This window comes from Mytilus trossulus, chromosome 6 (assembly GCF_036588685.1).
Source record: "Mytilus trossulus isolate FHL-02 chromosome 6, PNRI_Mtr1.1.1.hap1, whole genome shotgun sequence".
Classification (NCBI taxonomy): Eukaryota; Metazoa; Mollusca; class Bivalvia; order Mytilida; family Mytilidae; genus Mytilus; species Mytilus trossulus.
The window spans coordinates 3934271-3953295 of record NC_086378.1 but is presented as its reverse complement, the minus strand read 5'-3'; the positions used below and the strand labels follow the sequence as shown (position 1 = coordinate 3953295).

Sequence of the window (19025 nt, the reverse complement as noted above, 5' to 3'; positions counted from 1 at the left end):
TTGATTTCATTGCCATGAGGCAACCATCCAGCAGAGACCTTATAACGTGTATGAAAGCAAACACAATTTCTTCAACAGTCAAAGATAAATGATTGATAAAACAAAACAAAAAAACTTATTGAAGTTTAAAAAATCATACAAACAATAAAAAAAAGGAAAGAAAAACAAAACAAAACATTGAATTATTTAACTAATAATAAAAATTTGTATGTTCTTTACAGCTGAAGGCAATGAAAGTGAGAATGAGGCTAGTGACCTAATTTGTAAGGAGCATGTGTCTGATAGTGAAACTGACAGTCAAACAGAAGAAGACAACCTCATTGAAAACAAAGCGTTTCCACAGCAACGATTTTCCCCTGTTAAACATATCAATCCTGCAGACATCACATACCGTCCAACTCCTATACGCAAAATACCTGAATCTCCGGTCAAAACTCCAACAAGAACAGTGGGTAATGTAGACGTGGAGCAACTAATTCCACGTCCTTCAAGTGTTGGATCTAGTTTCCAACCAACAGGGGCAGTTTTCCGTGCCAAAGTTAAGCCCAATCGTAATATGTCTATTGGTAGTATGCAGGAATTAAAGCAAAACTCTCGCATTCAAATTACCCAGCATCCAACTGTCAAAATGGGGCAGATGAAAATTCACAATATAACAATGACAACAAAGCCTAATGAACAAATCTTAATGTCTTCTAATACAGAAACAATACTTGGTGATCAAAATGGTCAAGGAGCAATGATGAGAAAAACATCACAAAAAATGAGAGGGAAACCTGCTCCCCTACATCAGAATGTTACGATGGGTGTCAACAGTGGTAATATGTTCCCTGTCACCTCCAGTAATATACAAATTGTTAATTCTAACCAGGCGTATTTAACTAATGCCCATTATGCCATCAATACTGTAGCCTCTACTTATTCCACTATGGGAAAACCCATCTCAACTCCAGTACCAATAGCCTCTAAGCCTATTGTGTCAATGCAACAGGGAGCCATGTTGAAACCTACAACCCTACCTGGGATGAATTTACAGCAGCAACAACAAGCTCTATATCAAAACTCACAAAACAATGGTACCATAGTCTTACAGCCTTCTAATCAGCAGTATGGCATGACCATCCTAAACTCTGCAATGCCTAAAACATCAGCTATTCAGACGAGTATGGGAGGAGGATATATCACAACGTTACGTAACATTGCCCCTCCACAGAATCACCTAGCCCAACAGCCACACACACCAACACACAGTGTAGCTCCACAGACTGTTCTAACTAATGTTGTACTCAAAACAACTCAGCAACAGATGGCAGCACCTCTTACTGTGCAGACATCTCAGTATCAACAACATCAGGCATTTACTCAGGCAAATCTACAGCCCGCACAACTTCAATATATCCTGCCCTCAGTAAGGGTGGCTCCCTCTGGTGGAGGCAAAGTTCAAAATATTTTACAGATGGCTCTGCCAGGGACACCAGTACAGCAAAGTAATATTCAGTTTACGTTTACAGGGAACCAGTCTCCACTTCCTCAACATTCACCATCCCCACATTCAGCACAGGCTGGTAAATTTCAAATTGCATCAGGAACGACTGGATTGAGATTAGTAGGACAGCAAGGGAAAGTTTATCAACAGGCAAATCTCATGTCTCCAAACCCTAATCTCAATTCACCTATTTTACTTAATACCATGGCCAATAAACAGCAGACAGTTCTCACACAGTTCCCAGCTCTTAATCAAGGTGTTGCTAATGTAATGGCCTCGCCCTTGACAACAGTATCCTTGGCTCAGCCAGTAGTCTCCCTTGGAGCTCTCCAACAACAGCAAGCTCTACATACACATCAGTCCTTACCAACACATATACAGATACAGCAAGGAACACAACAACAAATATTCCAGCAGCCATCGACACAACAGAAAATACTGTTGACTACTCCTAAGTAAGTATCTCAGTACCTAATTACCAGAGAAAATATTGTTACAAGTCTTTCAAATCTGTTTTGCTGTTTCATTGAAAAAACCACACATCTTTTTTAAATCTTCAGTAAATCAAATTGGTTATATTCTTAAAAATTATCTTTTTTTGTATTTTTTGAAAATTAAATGAAATAAATTCAAATAATTGATGATGTCATTGTTACCAGTTTTTTTAATGATCGATGTGTAATCTAGTTCCAGATCACATGATACTGTGCAAACAATTAACAATGTAACCATGGTAGCAGGATCGCCATCTCCAGTATCTAAGAGTATTAGTTCCCCTGCATATGCATATGTTGGTTCTATACAGCAAGGTGAGTCACATGGTACACTGGAAACAATAAACAATGTTATAGAAATAAGGAGATGAGATATGATTGCCAATAAGATAACTATGTAGAGGGGTGTAAAGGGGAGTATCTAAGATAACTATGTAGAGGGGTGTAAAGGGGAGTATCTAAGATAACTATGTAGAGGGGTGTAAAGGGGAGTATCTAAGATAACTATGTAGAGGGGCGTAAAGGGGAGTATCTAAGATAACTATGTAGAGGGGCGTAAAGGGGAGTATCTAAGATAACTATGTAGAGGGGTGTAAAGGGGAGTAAGATAACTATGTAAAGGGGAGTATCTAAGATAACTATGTAGAGGGGCGTAAAGGGGAGTATCTAAGATAACTATGTAGAGGGGCGTAAAGGGGAGTATCTAAGATAACTATGTAGAGGGGCGTAAAGGGGAGTAACTAAGATAACTATGTAGAGGGGTGTAAAGGGGAGTATCTAAGATAACTATGTAGAGGGGTGTAAAGGGGAGTATCTAAGATAACTATGTAGAGGGGTGTAAAGGGGAGTATCTAAGATAGCTATGTAGAGGGTGTAAAGGGGAGTATCTAAGATAACTATGTAGAGGGGTGTAAAGGGGAGTATCTAAGATAACTATGTAGAGGGGTGTAAAGGGGAGTATCTAAGATAACTATGTAGAGGGGTGTAAAGGGGAGTATCTAAGATAACTATGTAGAGGGGTGTAAAGGGGAGTATCTAAGATAACTATGTAGAGGGGTGTAAAGGGGAGTATCTAAGATAACTATGAAGAGGGGTGTAAAGGGGAGTATCTAAGATAACTATGTAGAGGGGTGTAAAGGGGAGTATCTAAGATAACTATGTAGAGGGGTGTAAAGGGGAGTAACTAAGATAACTATGTAGAGGGGTGTAAAGGGGAGTATCTAAGATAACTATGTAGAGGGGTGTAAAGGGGAGTATCTAAGATAACTATGTAGAGGGGTGTAAAGGGGAGTAACTAAGATAACTATGTAGAGGGGTGTAAAGGGGAGTATCTAAGATAACTATGTAGAGGGGTGTAAAGGGGAGTATCTAAGATAACTATGTAGAGGGGTGTAAAGGGGAGTATCTAAGATAGCTATGTAGAGGGTGTAAAGGGGAGTATCTAAGATAACTATGTAGAGGGGTGTAAAGGGGAGTATCTAAGATAACTATGTAGAGGGGTGTAAAGGGAGTATCTAAGATAACTATGTAGAGGGGTGTAAAGGGGAGTATCTAAGATAACTATGTAGAGGGGTGTAAAGGGGAGTATCTGCACTGAAGAATACGAAATAGAATTGCCATTTCTCGATGAACAAACAATTAAAAATTTGTTGCATTTTTATCTTTTTACTGATTCCATGAAACACAATGAATAACTAACCTTTCTCACAGCTGCACATGAAATAAAAATGGCAAAATACTTTGCATGGAAATAACCCTTTACCACCCATTATATACATCAGAGTTGAAATCATCAAGATGCTAGCAATTAAAGCCATGGTAAGACCTTTGGTAAGAGTGAGTCATCATTTAATAGCAGTTATAAAATAAATTAGCTTCAAATCTGAACACACTAAAACATGAAACTGTACACTTTACACAAAACTGCTTTCTGTGAAGGTCGCTTCTTTGCATAATTTCTGTATTATATTTATATGTGTAAGGTATTGGTATGAATCTTCTGAATAGGATTCAGCAAGCATTTTCCTTAAAACCAAAAGTAAGTAAAATGTATAAAGTGGAAACAAAACAATGTATGGCATTCTTCATTACATTTATGGATCTTACTGTTTCTAGGTTCACAAGGAGCAGTGCAACAAGTGTTGATACAGCCTCAGGCAACCAGATCACCGGCACCAAGTCCAGGGGTTAGCCAACATAATATAGCCCCAAAACCTATGACACAACAAACAGTTCAAAGTCCACCTCAGAGTCAATATCAAGGTAGAGTAACAAACTATCCTTGCTAACAGTTATTATGGGCAGTAAAATGAATAAAGAAAATAATCTAAAATTTCCATTTTAGTAGAAATTACAAAATATTTATTAAATTTTTAAAGTTTTCCTAAAATTTTAGAACTTATTCCTTTGTTAATTTTACATGATTTAAACTCTTAGCAAATCTTGTTTTTCCAGGGACTTTCAAGTCACCCAATACAATGACCACTGAGGCCAAAGGTGATATAGGTTACATCTCAGGTGGCAATCAGAAATCTCACAAGATAAAGGCCACCATTGCCACTATACCTGTTGCCACAGAAAGTTTACAAGTCACGACAACCATTCCAGGTTTGTTTTAAAATCATTTGTGTGTATAAGGGAGGGAAATAAAATCATTTGTGTGTATAAGGGAGGGAAATAAAAGTTATAGTTTATGTTTGAAATGAACAAATCCAATGAAACTGAAATGAAACTGAATGACGCACAAGTCAGGATTACATACTAATTTTCATCCATAATTCTATGATAATCACTTGTCTTTATGAATTAAATATTTCTAACACAATACTGTTGACACTCTGCAAAGTATTTATCACTGTATTGAAGTCCATTCTTTAAAAAATCACAATTATTATTGCCTGCAAAATTGTGAATTAACCATAACTGAAAAGTTTTTGTATTATTTATAAACAGCCTCACGGATGAATTCACATGTACAGAGTCCAAGGCTTTCACCAGTCCAGCAATATGGTAGACCACAGCAGTATGGCATGCAGCATAAACCTACAAGACCTTCACCTCTTGTCTTGACCTCTGAACCTTCAGAGGTCAGAGATCAGATCTATGATAAAAAAGAAGAGTTATTACAAAATTCAGATATAAAGCCACAGAGGGCATGTAAAGGAAAGAAATACAAAGAGCTTGTTGAACAAGGTGGCATAAGGAAAGAGAGAAAAGTAAGAGATAAAAATATTTTGTAGACGTAAGTTTTCTAAGTTTAAGGAAACCATAGATCAGGGAAGGAAGTTTTAACAGTGGGTCATTGTATCTGATTATTAGGCATTCAAGTTTAGTTTCATTTGTTATGCATTCTGTAGATTTCCATGGGGCATTAGATAAGATTGTAATATTTAAATAACATTCAAACAATTCAGGCAAAGTTAATATCAGAAACAACTTGGCAGGCATATTTTTTTCTTAAAATAACTAAAGATAAAAATCTCAATGCATAAAAGATTTGTCATTACATGTATTTGAAAAAAAAATCAAAAATTAAAAGGTGAGGATAATGAATATTTTTATCTACAACAGTTATAGACATCAACATTCAAATTTAAAATCAAATTTCTTGTCATGACAGTTGATTTGATTTATGTTCAGTTTATAATGACAACATAGTTATGTGTTTACTGTTCTTCATGTTGCACTCTAAAGAATTGACTTACCGATGACCCCATTGATTATAAAATTTGTAAAATACAGTTTTTGGCTGTGCTATTAACCTTACAACTTACTGGGGATTCATTTATTTTCGTGGTTTGAGAATATTTGCTTATTCATGGATATATAATTTTGTGGTTTTGGCAAAGTCTGCATACATTTCTTTAGAAAACTTTTATTTGGTTGAACATTTATATTTGTGGCTCTCCTGTAACCATGAAATCAACGAAAATTGGTATCCAACAAATTAAGATGAATCCACAGTAAACTCAATCCACAACAAATGTCTTAGATGGTGTTGTTATTTACACCTATTCAAAGGGATACATCTATATTTAAGGGGTCTACCAAGATATGTATAATAATTAATGATGTTATTTGTTTCCAGTCATCAAAAGGGAGTACAGATTCCAGTGAGGAGAAGTCTCCTACACAGATACAGCCTCTACAAGACCCTCCTGATCCAGCCTCTCTACTGACGGATCAGACCCCAGAGCCTACACCAACAAGTGAGACAAAGACTGTAACGTTTAGTAATTCTCCTAGTATATGTATGCCTGCTCCACTCACGACCACCATGCCAACAGCTGCAGACGGCAAGCCACCAGAAAGTCCAAGGGTAAGTAGTCTTTGAAAAAACATTTATGGACTATATTTGATATTTGAAATGCAGCAGCATTTAATTTACTGTATTAAAATTTATGAATAAATAAATCCAGTATTGAATATTCTTTTTAAGTTTGTTTATTATCAAGTGATATCAATGTTATCAAAGTGTCATTTCTAGTGAGTTATGTATGATTATAAAATACTTTATGGTATTATTTTGCTTAATTTGTCATTGAATATTGAACTGTTGATATAGAATTCCTTTTTATGTCTATTTTAAAATTTTGAGGAAAAAATATTTCCCAAAATGGGTCAGCAATATAACTTGCTGTGTATATTACATGTTATAATTTGTATTTCAGAAGACAAAGATCAAGCCCCCACCATTACCAGTTAATGTTTTACAGCAAGCCTCCTCGATACAGTCCCCCAGCAGTACCAATAGTCCACGGAGGGTAACATTCAAAAAGTCAGTGTTAGATGGCATGGAAAAGTAAGCTTCCATCGTTGTCTGTATATACTTTTTGTTGTATTATGTGTTTTTATTAATGAAATAAGAATTTGGATACTGTGGATTCATTTATTTTCATGGGTACCAATTTTCGTAGACATTGCATTTTTGTGGATATTTAATTTCGTGATTATGCCGAAGTCTGCATCCAAGCCTATAGATGAAATTGTTTTTTCGTTGAATATTTGAATTCATGGTTTATCTTTACCCACGAAATCCACAAAAATTGATATCCCATGAATAAAAATGAATCCACAGTATATGTTTTTGAGAGCAATATCAACAACAACATTCTGATTTCATCAATAGACAAGAGTCTATAAAATGTGTTCAACTTTAAAAACCTTTAGAGATGTAGTTGGGTCAGGTTTAACTTTAAAAACCTTTAGAGATGTAGTTGGGTCAGGTTTAACTTTAAAAACCTTTAGAGATGTAGTTGGGTCAGGTTTAACTTTAAAAACCTTTAGAGATGTAGTTGGGTCAGGTTTAACTTTAAAAACCTTTAGAGATGTAGTTGGGTCAGGTTTAACTTTAAAAACCTTTAGAGATGTAGTTGGGTCAGGTTTAACTTTAAAAACCTTTAGAGATGTAGTTGGGTCAGGTTTAAAGATGTAGTTTGGTCAGGTTTAGGAATTTTTGTCAGATGTAAGGAATCCTTTGGCTTTTTCATAGAAGACTTGAATAACTAATAAAAGGGTCACAGATGCTAAAAACCAGATTCTAGATTTTTTTTTCAACAATATGATCATGAGACCCAAATAATGCCAATATTAGATAGATATAAAGTAAAAGTCAGATGCAGACTTTCCTGCAATTTAAAAAAAATCAAATATCTCAAAAAGGATGTCCATAACCTATCAATGCTTTTTAGCTTATTCTTAGTACCAATTTCAAATTTTAAGATTTTTTGAATTTCACCTAACTACATCCTTAAGTCTAAGTTAGTTGTGAATAAATTTTGGAAACACTCACCTACACCAAACATTTGGAATAATACAGAATAGTAAAAAACGACAACAACCATTGATAAAGATGATTATATAAAAATATAGAAATAAAAATAAATATGACAACTCTTCGCCAGAGATGATGCCTATAACTTACTTCAGAGTATGTATGAGAAACATTATTTCTATGGAGTACTGCTAGTGACATCAATGTAGACTTTATTTATCGGGTGGTTGTCGCTTTGACACTTTCACCACTTTCTTTCTGAATTTTATAACTGTCACATGACTCATCATGGCATTATTGAAATTGAATGATGATGTCATATATTTTCCCAGCAACTTAAAAAAAAAAAACCTTTACTTTTGTAATGAGATTTGACCTAGAGTTATTCATTTCTGCATTCTATAAAAAAATTTAGGCATTTTTCTCTATTAATATTTTTGCCCATTATTCATATTCTCTATTGGTAATATTTTTCACCATTTTTTCTCATAATCTTTATATTTTAACATTCTAATTCTATAGACCCAATTAAGAGACATTTATTTCAGCTATGTTATGTTAACTGGAAGAAATTTAAAAAGAAAAATTGAAATCATAGTTCATATTAGTTGATTTTTGAAGGAAATGATTGTATTTAATATTGTAATAAACAAATGTTAGAAATATTGATTCTTCAGCAGAGTTCTAGAAACATGTCTTTCTTTAACAGAGTACTAGAAAGAGTTGATTTTGACAGAAGATTTGAACAACTACCACAGTTTGTTCCAGAAAGTACCGATATGTCTTCTCCATTACCACAAAGTCCCAGGGGTATTATAAGTAACTACAGGAAGAGGGGCAGAAAGGTGTCATCTCTAGGTAAGTCTTAAACACCACAAAGTCCCAGGGGTATTATTAGTAACTACAGGAAGAGGGGCAGAAAGGTGTCATCTTTAGGTAAGTCTATATCATCACAAAGTCCCAGGGGTATTATAAGTAACTACAGGAAGAGGGGCAGAAAGGTGTCATCTCTAGGTAAGTCTTAAACACCACAAAGTCCCAGGGGTATTATTAGTAACTACAGGAAGAGGGGCAGAAAGGTGTCATCCTTAGGTAAGTCTATATCATTGAAAATTCCTATGGATATGATTAGTAACAAACAGTACATAATAAGTGTCATATATATTACATATAAATAGTTCTTCTTTATGTCATGGTCCAATGGCTTTGATTTATAGTTAGAAAAATGGTAAGAAATGTGTTATCTTGAAAAAGAGCTGCATTTTTAAAAAGATCTTCATATTACAGAGTCACACGTCTATAATTAGGCAGAAAGCTACCCCCTGATGTAGAAATATATTAGAAAGTCATGTGGCTACATTAGAAAGTCATGTGGCTTCATTAGAAAGTCATGTGGCTACATAAGAAAGTCATGTGGCTACATAAGAAAGTCATTTGGCTACATAAGAAAGTCATGTGGCTACATAAGAAAGTCACGTGGCTACATAAGAAAGTCATGTGGCTTCATTAGAAAGTCATGTGGCTTCATTAGAAAGTCATGTGGCTACATAAGAAAGTCATGTGGCTACATAAGAAAGAAAGTCATGTGGCTTCATTAGAAAGTCATGTGGCTTCATAAGAAAGTCATGTGGCTACATTAGAAAGTCATGTGGCTACATAAGAAAGTCATGTGGCTTCATTAGAAAGTCATGTGGCTACATAAGAAAGTCATGTGGATACATAAGAAAGTCATGTGACTACAATAGAAAGTTATGTCGCTTCATTAGAAAGTCGTGTGAATACATAAGAAAGTCATGTGACTACTTTTATATAGTCATCTGTAGGTAGGCATTTCCAGATTATATACAGAACTATTCATATGTTGGACAGACAGTTTGTCCTTGTTACAATATTTAGCAGAGATAAAAATAGTAAATATTTGGTTTATTGTTCTCTTATATTATATTAATTAACTGAGGTACTTATTGATTGATTGTTGGTTGCTTAACGTCTAGTGGCAAATATTTCATGCATATTCATGACGAGAACAAGTTCACAATAAATACAATAGGTAGGTTGATACAATAGAGGCCATCTGGGATGGTCGGTGAAATTTGGACTGCCACTGAGAAATGAGGGTAAAATGGATAGAGACAGAAATTTTGCCTTGCAACAGGCAACCTACTGACCCCTCAAAGAGTTGTTGCACGGTTCTTAACGTGCAAAGAGCGTGGCACTCTCTTTACACAAGACATCAGATTTAATGTCCCCCTTCTGAAGGGACGTGACTGCGAACTTGATACATCACGCACAGCCAAACAGACCCCCTACTTTACTGTCGGTCGAGAGAAGACCAAATGACCATATTTCTATACCCCAGTTACCCTTGGGTACTGAAGTACTTAGGGCTGTTCCATAAAATTACATACATAGGCCCAAGGGACTGCACTTAGAAATCTGGACTATGGGTTGGTGTCAACAAATTGATAATGCTGTGAACATCTTCATTTAATAGTTATTCTAAGAGAACTACTTTGAACATTTTTAACATCATAGAAAATGAAATGACTGTAAATATATCAAATAAAAACGGTATGCCTTAAAAGTGGTGACATCAGGAAATGGCTATATTGTATTTAACCTTGCAGGAGTCCTAACAGAGTATGCTCCAAAGTCAGTAAACATACAAACATATTTATATTATACAGAAAGAATGTATTTTATATCGCTTTTTTCAGCTACAGGTGAACTGACTCCCAAAGATATAGAACTGTATGAAGGACAATCTCCCAGCTACAAGAAAGTATCCAGTGAGTCAGAAGGAACACCAATGGGAACGCCATTAGGAACACCTTTAGGAACTCCATTAGGAACACCTTTAGGGACACCGTTAGGAACACCATTAGGGACACCTCGCACACCAATGACAGGAACACCTCGAAGTGCTAGATTTAATGATGATAACATGTTCTTTGGTAAAAGTTTCAATCTTGAGACGTTAGCAGATACTGCAGTCTTGACCAAACCTGGTAAGAACTCTTTTGATTAGTTTGTAACATAAAACAGGTATAGATTTTTATATGACTTTAAACAATTGTTGCGTTCATATAATAGTATGATGTGGACATCTGCATCGTCCGAAGACATGTTTGGTTTTCAGGACAATAACTTTAGGTTAAGTGCATGGATTTCTATGAAATTTAATAAGACGGTTCAATACCACAAAAGGAAGGTTGGGATTGATTTTGGGGATGATAGTCCCAACTGTTTTCCTTACTATTTATAAAGGGATGGTTATGGGGGTCATGGCTAAAATCATTAAGCAATTAGGGTAAAAAAAGGGGGAGTATAAGGGTGTTTCTAGTTAAAGGACAATTTACACAATTTAAAAGAAGTGTAAGGGAGGTTAGCCAATTCCATTTAAAGAATACTGTTTTATATATGCAGTGATATTGTTAGCCTCAAATTACCGCCGATATTCGGCCTTTTCCCCTGGAGAAAATTCCCAATTACAAAAAAAAATGGCTTGAAATTCTTCCCAATTAGTTGTACATTTTCCCAAACAGTGATTGCATTTGTAGTAATGCTGTGTAAATTTCGTATTATTTTGATAGGATTAAAGCGTTTTTGAGATCAAGGATTCTGATTCTGATCATTCAGGTGCTTGTAAAATGATTTGTGTAAAACATGTGTATGTACCGTCATTCTATTCGTTTCTTTCCCCTCCCACTAATGTTCTTTTCCGGTTACAATTTTATCGTTTCTTTTCCTGCCCTCAAATGTTCCTTTCCGGTTTAGAATGTCTCGCAATTCAAAATATAACGTAAAAAAACTCAGTAAAAAAGACGGCAAAGGTTTACAGAAGATTGGAGATGTGTTCAAAAAAATTAATAAAGTTAATAAAGTCACTAAAATAAAATCGGAAGTTGCTAAAGCTATTGAATACATTGTTCTGTTGTTAGAGAAGTTTGTGAAACTAATGAAACAAATGATAGTAATCATGGCAATGTTGACAATGTTAATGATCAGTCTTTTACAATTGAGAAAGTTTCTGCACCAACATCTCTTTCTGAGACTTCAGCAGCTCCTGTCAGCTTCTGTGAAAGTCCTGTTGATACTGTAAAGATTGATCAAAGAAAATTTTCATCCCAAAAATATGAGCACAAATATACCTGGCTTTACTTCTCTCATTCCAAAAATGGTTTTATGTGTAAAATTTGCGAGCTGTCTGCACTGTCATCATCATCTACAAGGGCCTTTGTCTCCAAACATTCTCACTCCAAAAAGGAATAGGATGACCCAGCGAAATCTGGATGCAACTATGAGAATTTGCTCATTCAATTATCCTTTAAATGACAATGACTTGAATGAGCTTGTTGATATGTTCAAGGGGTTGAAGGACAGGAAAATAGATCTTTGAACATTAAAAATTAAAATCATGAACTGTTATGACTTGACTTATCAATTATATAAAGCTCAAAATTCAACTTTAAGTACTATTAATTCTTATTAAAAATTTCCCAATTTCCAAATAAACAGCTGCATTTTCCCCCTAAAAAAAGGGTAGAGGTAGTTTTGAAAAAAAGACAACAATATCACTGATATGTTTGATCACCTCATTTCAACAGCTTTAAAACTATGTATTAAGAAACGATGATTGTCTTGAGATGATTAGCTGTAAATTTATATTTAGACATGTTAGAAGTTACTATTATATATACATGATAGTTTATTAACTTATATACAGATGAGTTTGGTGACGGTAGATTTTATGTTTATTTATGATATAAATATGATTGTATATATATTAACTTATTTACAGATGAGTTTGGTGATGTTAGTTTAGGTTCACCAAGAACACCTAAGACACCAAGTTCTCCAGGACAGTTTTCCTCGTTGAGAAGGATCTTGGATCAGAGGAGACAACTTGTGATGCAGTTATTTGAGGAGTATGGACTGTTTCCATCAGGTTGGTATCTTCTCTGACTCATTAGGAGAACACGTTATCAATGCTATGAGTATAAAAACTTTATTTAATTGTTTTGGCTATTAATCTTGAATAATCCCAAACTTTCATCTTTACTGTCTTCCTATCAGTACTTGCCATCATCCTTTTAATTGATTAATATAACAGCCATCATAAATAACCAATTGATCACTTACTTTTACAATCCTCTCCAATCCATCTCTGCCAAAATTGTTGCATTTTATTTTTAGAAGGAATGTCTTGATAGAAGGGGATTCCTCTTTCAAATTTTCCCTCTGACACAAGAAACCACCAATTTTAAGTTCATAGTTATGCAATAAAAACAGTAATAAAAAGGTAAATGATCAAGTTATGATCATTATTAGAACACTATCATGACACGAAAAGTATAATATAGATACTGCTAAAACCAAACAAAATCTCCCAGTAAACATGATACAGACAAAACCTCTGAAATCTCTCTTCATTATTATTCGTTGTATACCAATTTTTGTGGTTTTCATGGGTACAGGTGAATGAGGAATTCAAATGTTCCAACAAATTACTCCTTTTATAGGATGTGTATGCAGAGATTAGTAAAACCACTAAAGAGTTCTCCTTAATCTGTGAAAATTAATACCCTTGAAAATAAATGAATCCACAGTAACTAGTTTAAGGATGTCGTTTCTTTACAGCACAAGCAACAGCCTCATTTCAATCAGAGCATGCAAGTATATTCCCCACCAAAACTTGTCTACAGTTAAAGATACGAGAAGTTCGACAGAAAATGATGGCTCAGTCAGCGGCAGTAGAGAGGGCAGCTACAGGAGAGGATTCTAATTCTATAGGAAGTACTGGCAGCATTCAAGGGGGAGATAACTCCGGACAGGGGCAGTCAGAATGATGTCAAGGAAGATAACTCTGGGCAGGCCCAGTCAGAACGATGGCAGCATATTTGGAGAGAATTCAAAGAGGCAGGTCCTTTTTGGAATGAAATATATTTTAATTTTAAAATATAATATTTGTTACTTTAGATTTTAGTTGTTGTAAGTTGTGTATATATATAAGAATCTTTGTAAATATGTACAGAAATGGACAACAAACTGTTTATAGGTTTGGTCTTAAAATGAAAAGCAATGTTTTAGCTTGGATGACTAACTGTATTAGAATATCAGAAAAAGAACGATTGCCCTTGGATTACAAACTGTATTAGAATATCATAAAAAGAACGATTGCCCTTGGATTAAAAGCTTCACAAGTAAATCTCAAGACAATGTTACAATGTGATGGTTGGTCAAATCTTAACTGTTTATAATTATTGAGTTGTTTTAGATGGAATGGCTGAAATCCTTAATAATGCAATGATTTGAACAAATATTTAGTGGAAAGTAATTTAATGTATAAGTTATTTATATAGGCTAATAACACTTGAAGTTTTTTATTTGAAATGCTAGAATTATTATCTAGAAAAGAAAAAAAAAGTTGTTTTTTTAAATTATATTTATTTATCCTATTGAAATTATTATACCTTTCAACAAGTTGGAATGATAGGTTTTGCAGTCTTTGTGTTTATCCATCTGTTTAATAGTCTGTTTGGTTTTTTATTACATACTTGGTTATGTCCCTTTATCTGTTACATACTTGGTTAAACTATAAGTTGGGTTAGTGTACAATTAAATTGTGGGCACAGTATCTTGAAACTAAGACAACACATGTTCATATTGATATGACCTTATTTATATATGCAAATTTAGTGTTTTGACCAAGATTTCACAGTGAAATGAACTAGGAAAAACGATATCATGAAATGGCAGGGTGGCCTGTAAAATTATACAAACATCAAAATATATTGTCCATGCATTGGATGTTACTTGAAGATGTTTTTTAATATGTTTTCTTCAAAGTTTTCATGTTTTATAATTATAATTTATCTAAAGGAAATCTTATTATCTTATGAAGAACAAGTGAAAAATATATTCAGCAGTCAAATGAAAACAAAATATGAGATTATTATTATGTTTAAGATGAAATAGTGTACTATGTATGTCTGTGTTCCATCATATTGATGTAAGGACCTTTGATTCGAACTTAGAATTTAAATTGTTTATTTTTTGTTGTTATTTAGAATGGTAAGGTCAATTTTTAAAATTATAATGACTCGTAATATGAATTCAATTAACTTTATGGAATTTAGTATGATAATAACAGCTATTGCAGCAGAAACTTGAGTCACCAATTTAACCTGTCTATACAGACCACTTCTACAGTCACCTGTTTGTCTATACTGAACAATTGTTTTATTTTTGAACAAGTCTACAGTTCAAGTGCGATTAAGAGTTCGAACAATTTGCATGAAAGATGATCGGTACTTTCAAACTTTTTACAGTTTGGTTTAATTAGGTACTTTCAAACTTCTCACAGTTTGGTTTAATTTTTAAAATGAAAGGTACTTTCAAACTTCTTACAGTTTGGTTTACTCCTTATGATGAAATATTTAGAGGGAGGGTGATCATAGCAGAAAACAGATGGATAGGATTACTGTACTTTAAAGTTATTTGAAGATGTGCAATCAGAATTTTTCAATTAAACTTATTTTAAACTGATTTTATGTACATATTTCTAGAGTATGATGTATAGTGTTAAGAGATAGATATATTTATATATATAACATGTATAAAGTGCTTCTCCTTTTGTTACCCCTGGTATGAAATCTCCTGTTGTTACCCCCTGAAATATTTGTTATTTGTAGAGGGTGTTTGTTTGTTATAGTGAATATTGTTGATATCTTACACTACTGCAAATTAAATTGTTATTTTAAACACAAGGTTAGCAACATAACAAGATTGACCGCTATATTCAGATATTTTCAAAATCATTCTCCTGACTAAAATATGTATGATAACACAAATGTTGTTATTGAAATATTTGTTTGGAATATAAATGTAAGTTGAAAGAAAATCAGGTCACAATTTTAGGATTAAAGGTGACCATTGACCAGAAATTTTGGTCCAACATAACTAGTTGTATGACAAACACAAAATGGTTAATCTCAACAAACTTTACAAATTACATATCATAACTTGCAAAAAAGATCGTGGAAAGTTGATTACTTGTGACGCAAGATATCAATAATTTTAATAATATGGTGAAAATGAAAATGAATCAAAAAATTTATGCCTTAGCTGCCATTTCCTTTATATTTAAATAATGGATGTTGTAACATAAATATATTATGTCGGAAGTTGAATGTAATTTGTTTGTCTTGAAAATAAAATCATGTTGAACAAAAGGTTGCCAAGAGAATGCTCTTATTTTATCGTTGTACCTTACATTTGGTATCTTAAACTGTTGTTATATAGGATATTTTACTTCTTGAATTAATATTAAAGTAAAGAGATATGTTAAAAGGTTAGTCATTTGTTTTAGAATGGTTAGTGTATTTTATTAACATTTTCCTGATTTTAAACGACAATTATCTCCCTTTGATTTGAGTGCTATATTTTTTATAAATGTAAAATGGGTTATACACAAATTTATGTTCAGTTTTTCTTGTATTTAATGTGAATGTTAAGAATTTTTCAAAGGTCTATTGTTTGTGAGAATTTATTGGTGGCAAGCAGAATTAAATGAGCTTTCATGTGTTTAAAAACAAAAAGGATCTCACTTCTTTTAAGTGCAATATTTCGATTACTATGTAATGTAGAATGACTTTTTAATTGTTGTTTTTTATTAGATCATCTCCCTTTAGTAAAATGAAATGCGCTCAGAATATTTTTTGTTGTTTATTTTTTAAGATTATTTCGGTTTAGTATGTCCCATGTCTGCTATTATGGAACAACCCTTAAATTTAAAGGAGAGAATTTTATGTGAGGTGTGTGAGTTCTTGAATTTTCCTTCTTCAACAAACACATCAAGATAAAATATAGTTTCTTCACTGTTTAGTTAAGACACAAAATCAATATTATCAAAACAAGTATATATATTAACCCCAGGTTTATGCTTAAGAATTTTTACTCCTGTCATATATTATTATTGACAGATTAAATTGATCTAAATTTAGAATATGTATGTATAGAAAAAATAAATTCAGAAATTCATTACGAAATTTGGTATTGCTGTTCAAATCTCTTATAATACACAGCTACTTTTTCATAGGTACTATTTCTGTACTTAAAAAATGCAGTACTGGAAATTTACTTTTAATATTTAGTACTATTTCTTTACTTTAAAACTATTGTAATATTTAGGTACTTATAATTTACAGTACTTGATTTGTACTAAATATTTTGGTACAGAAATAATACAATATTCCATGTTTGAAAATCATTACTTAAAGAAATTTCAAGTACAAATAAAGTACTGTAAAATACGGTACCTAAATATTACAATAATTTTAGAGTAACAAAACAGTACTGACTTTTAAAAGTAGATTTCCAGTACTACAGGTTTCTGTATATGTTGTCGTATATGTGGCTTCATTTGTCATAAGCCCCTTTAAACTTTGATAAGTCAGACTATTTTTTTCTGTCAAGCAAAATTTATCTTCTACCTGTTGCAATATTGAACAATTTTGTGTTTGTTGTTGTTATTGCTTTTGATAGGTGGCTTATTGACCCATGTTGTTTGTGGTTATTACACTGTAATAATTTTAACCTTAAACTTTGTTTTTAGCATAAAATACAAGGTGAAACTGAACTTGAATTTGGATGACCAAAGGAAATGTAAATAATGAATATATGTATCATATGTGTTGTGTACCATTGATAGTGTATATATGTAAACAACATGTGTAATGTACCATTCCTACTTTTTTGTGAATCTGTTGTATATATTGTAAATATTTGTTTAAAACACAGATCATCCATGTTTTAAATATACAAATATATTTTTTTGAATATATGTGGATAATATAGGATACAGAAGACTAATTCATGACATACATTTACTTGACTAAACCCAAAGACCAGTGTTATTATTGCTATTCGTTATCTTAAACTCCTAATTAGAATATGTAAAGTATATAAACAGTATACAAAACACAACATAGAAAACTGATGAAGACCAAGCAACATAAAAACCACAAAAATTAGGCGTGAAGTGAGGTGCACACCAAGGGGAAGCAGTTCCTACTTCAGAAGTGGCACCCTAATTGAGAATTTCAAAGAGTTATTAGATAAGTCATCTACCACAGGGAAGATTTATGTGTCGAAATACGGAAATATTTGTTTGTCAAAATTACTTTACACAAAGCCTACTTGTTGTCATTTTAAGGCATAAGTTCTTTAAATTAGATAACACAGATTATATTTTCACCATAATATAACTCTAGAAAAATAAATGTATAGCAAAATTTCAGTCATTGATATTGACTTAAGGTGGTTCCATACACTACAGGGAGATAACTCTGTAAAGTCAGCTAAACGTTTTAATTACATTGTGTTGTAAAGGGAATGTTAAGCTTCTGAATTATCAAAATTGGTGTTTGTCAAACTGCTATATAACCAGTGTAATTTTTCTGACAAAATGATTGGTTCAAAATTTTTAAAATTTGTTGGATGGTCAAAGTAAATACATTGTCCAAATTTTATGAAAATTAAAATAGCCAAATTAATTTTAGTGAAAGTGTTGAGTACTACCTTAATCCCTTTTCCTAAGTAACATTTGCATCCTATACATTTATTGACCTGCACTTTTCTGATATAAAAATTGACAGAATACTAATCTCCTACAACAACTAAAACAGAAGAAAAATAAGGAAGTAGTACAATTAGTTGTATAAACTATCTCCTTCTTCCTTAGAAACATACCATAGTATTGATTTAAAGACTCTAGTTTCTGATTTAATAGCCCACACAATTTTTACAGTTCAAAGGTTTCATGGTATGAATATTTAAAACAGGGATGATCTTATCAGTGTCTGTGATAGAACTCTCCTTTATTAGAGGTACAAAAGTTCATGTGATCTCTCGGGAGATTTGTATATAAGTAGAATTGACAAGCTTACATAATACATGTTATATCTTTACTTATTTGTAAAGAATAAAAACAACTTAAAAATGTGTTTATTTTTAATTCAATTTAAAATATTATTTGAGATATGATTGTGGTATGATTACCAGTATTTTTCAATGCCTACATGGATTATGTAATGGCAGAACTGTTTTGTCTGTTTCCCTCTGCAAACTGCTTGTCTATGTTTTTACTTGCGTCTCTTCATCTATATTTGATATTTGAAAAAAGTCTGATCTATTATCAGACATGTATGTGTAGGCTCCTGTTTGCTGATAGAGAGTACTGATACATACATTAATACACATTACAGAATTA

The 19025-nt window shown here is 33.0% G+C and overlaps 1 protein-coding gene across 4 annotated transcripts in view; it reads left to right on the top strand.

Annotated features, from left to right (window-relative positions):
• LOC134720610 (protein capicua homolog) overlaps positions 1-18757 on the top strand; it is a 38554-nt gene extending 19797 nt beyond the window's left edge. For 2 of the 4 annotated variants that reach the window (XM_063582969.1, XM_063582966.1), the window contains exons 11-21: positions 222-1941; positions 2174-2295; positions 4096-4242; positions 4435-4587; positions 4933-5195; positions 6068-6298; positions 6651-6781; positions 8463-8611; positions 10471-10761; positions 12555-12701; positions 13394-18757. In XM_063582969.1, coding sequence (XP_063439039.1) covers positions 222-1941; positions 2174-2295; positions 4096-4242; positions 4435-4587; positions 4933-5195; positions 6068-6298; positions 6651-6781; positions 8463-8611; positions 10471-10761; positions 12555-12701; positions 13394-13602 — 3563 coding nt within the window. In that variant the 3' untranslated portion in view covers positions 13603-18757. The remainder of the gene's footprint in view (positions 1-221; positions 1942-2173; positions 2296-4095; positions 4243-4434; positions 4588-4932; positions 5196-6067; positions 6299-6650; positions 6782-8462; positions 8612-10470; positions 10762-12554; positions 12702-13393) is intronic. The other 2 variants (XR_010107760.1, XM_063582970.1) reach the window with 2 other exon arrangements.
• The last annotated feature ends 268 nt before the right edge of the window (positions 18758-19025 follow it).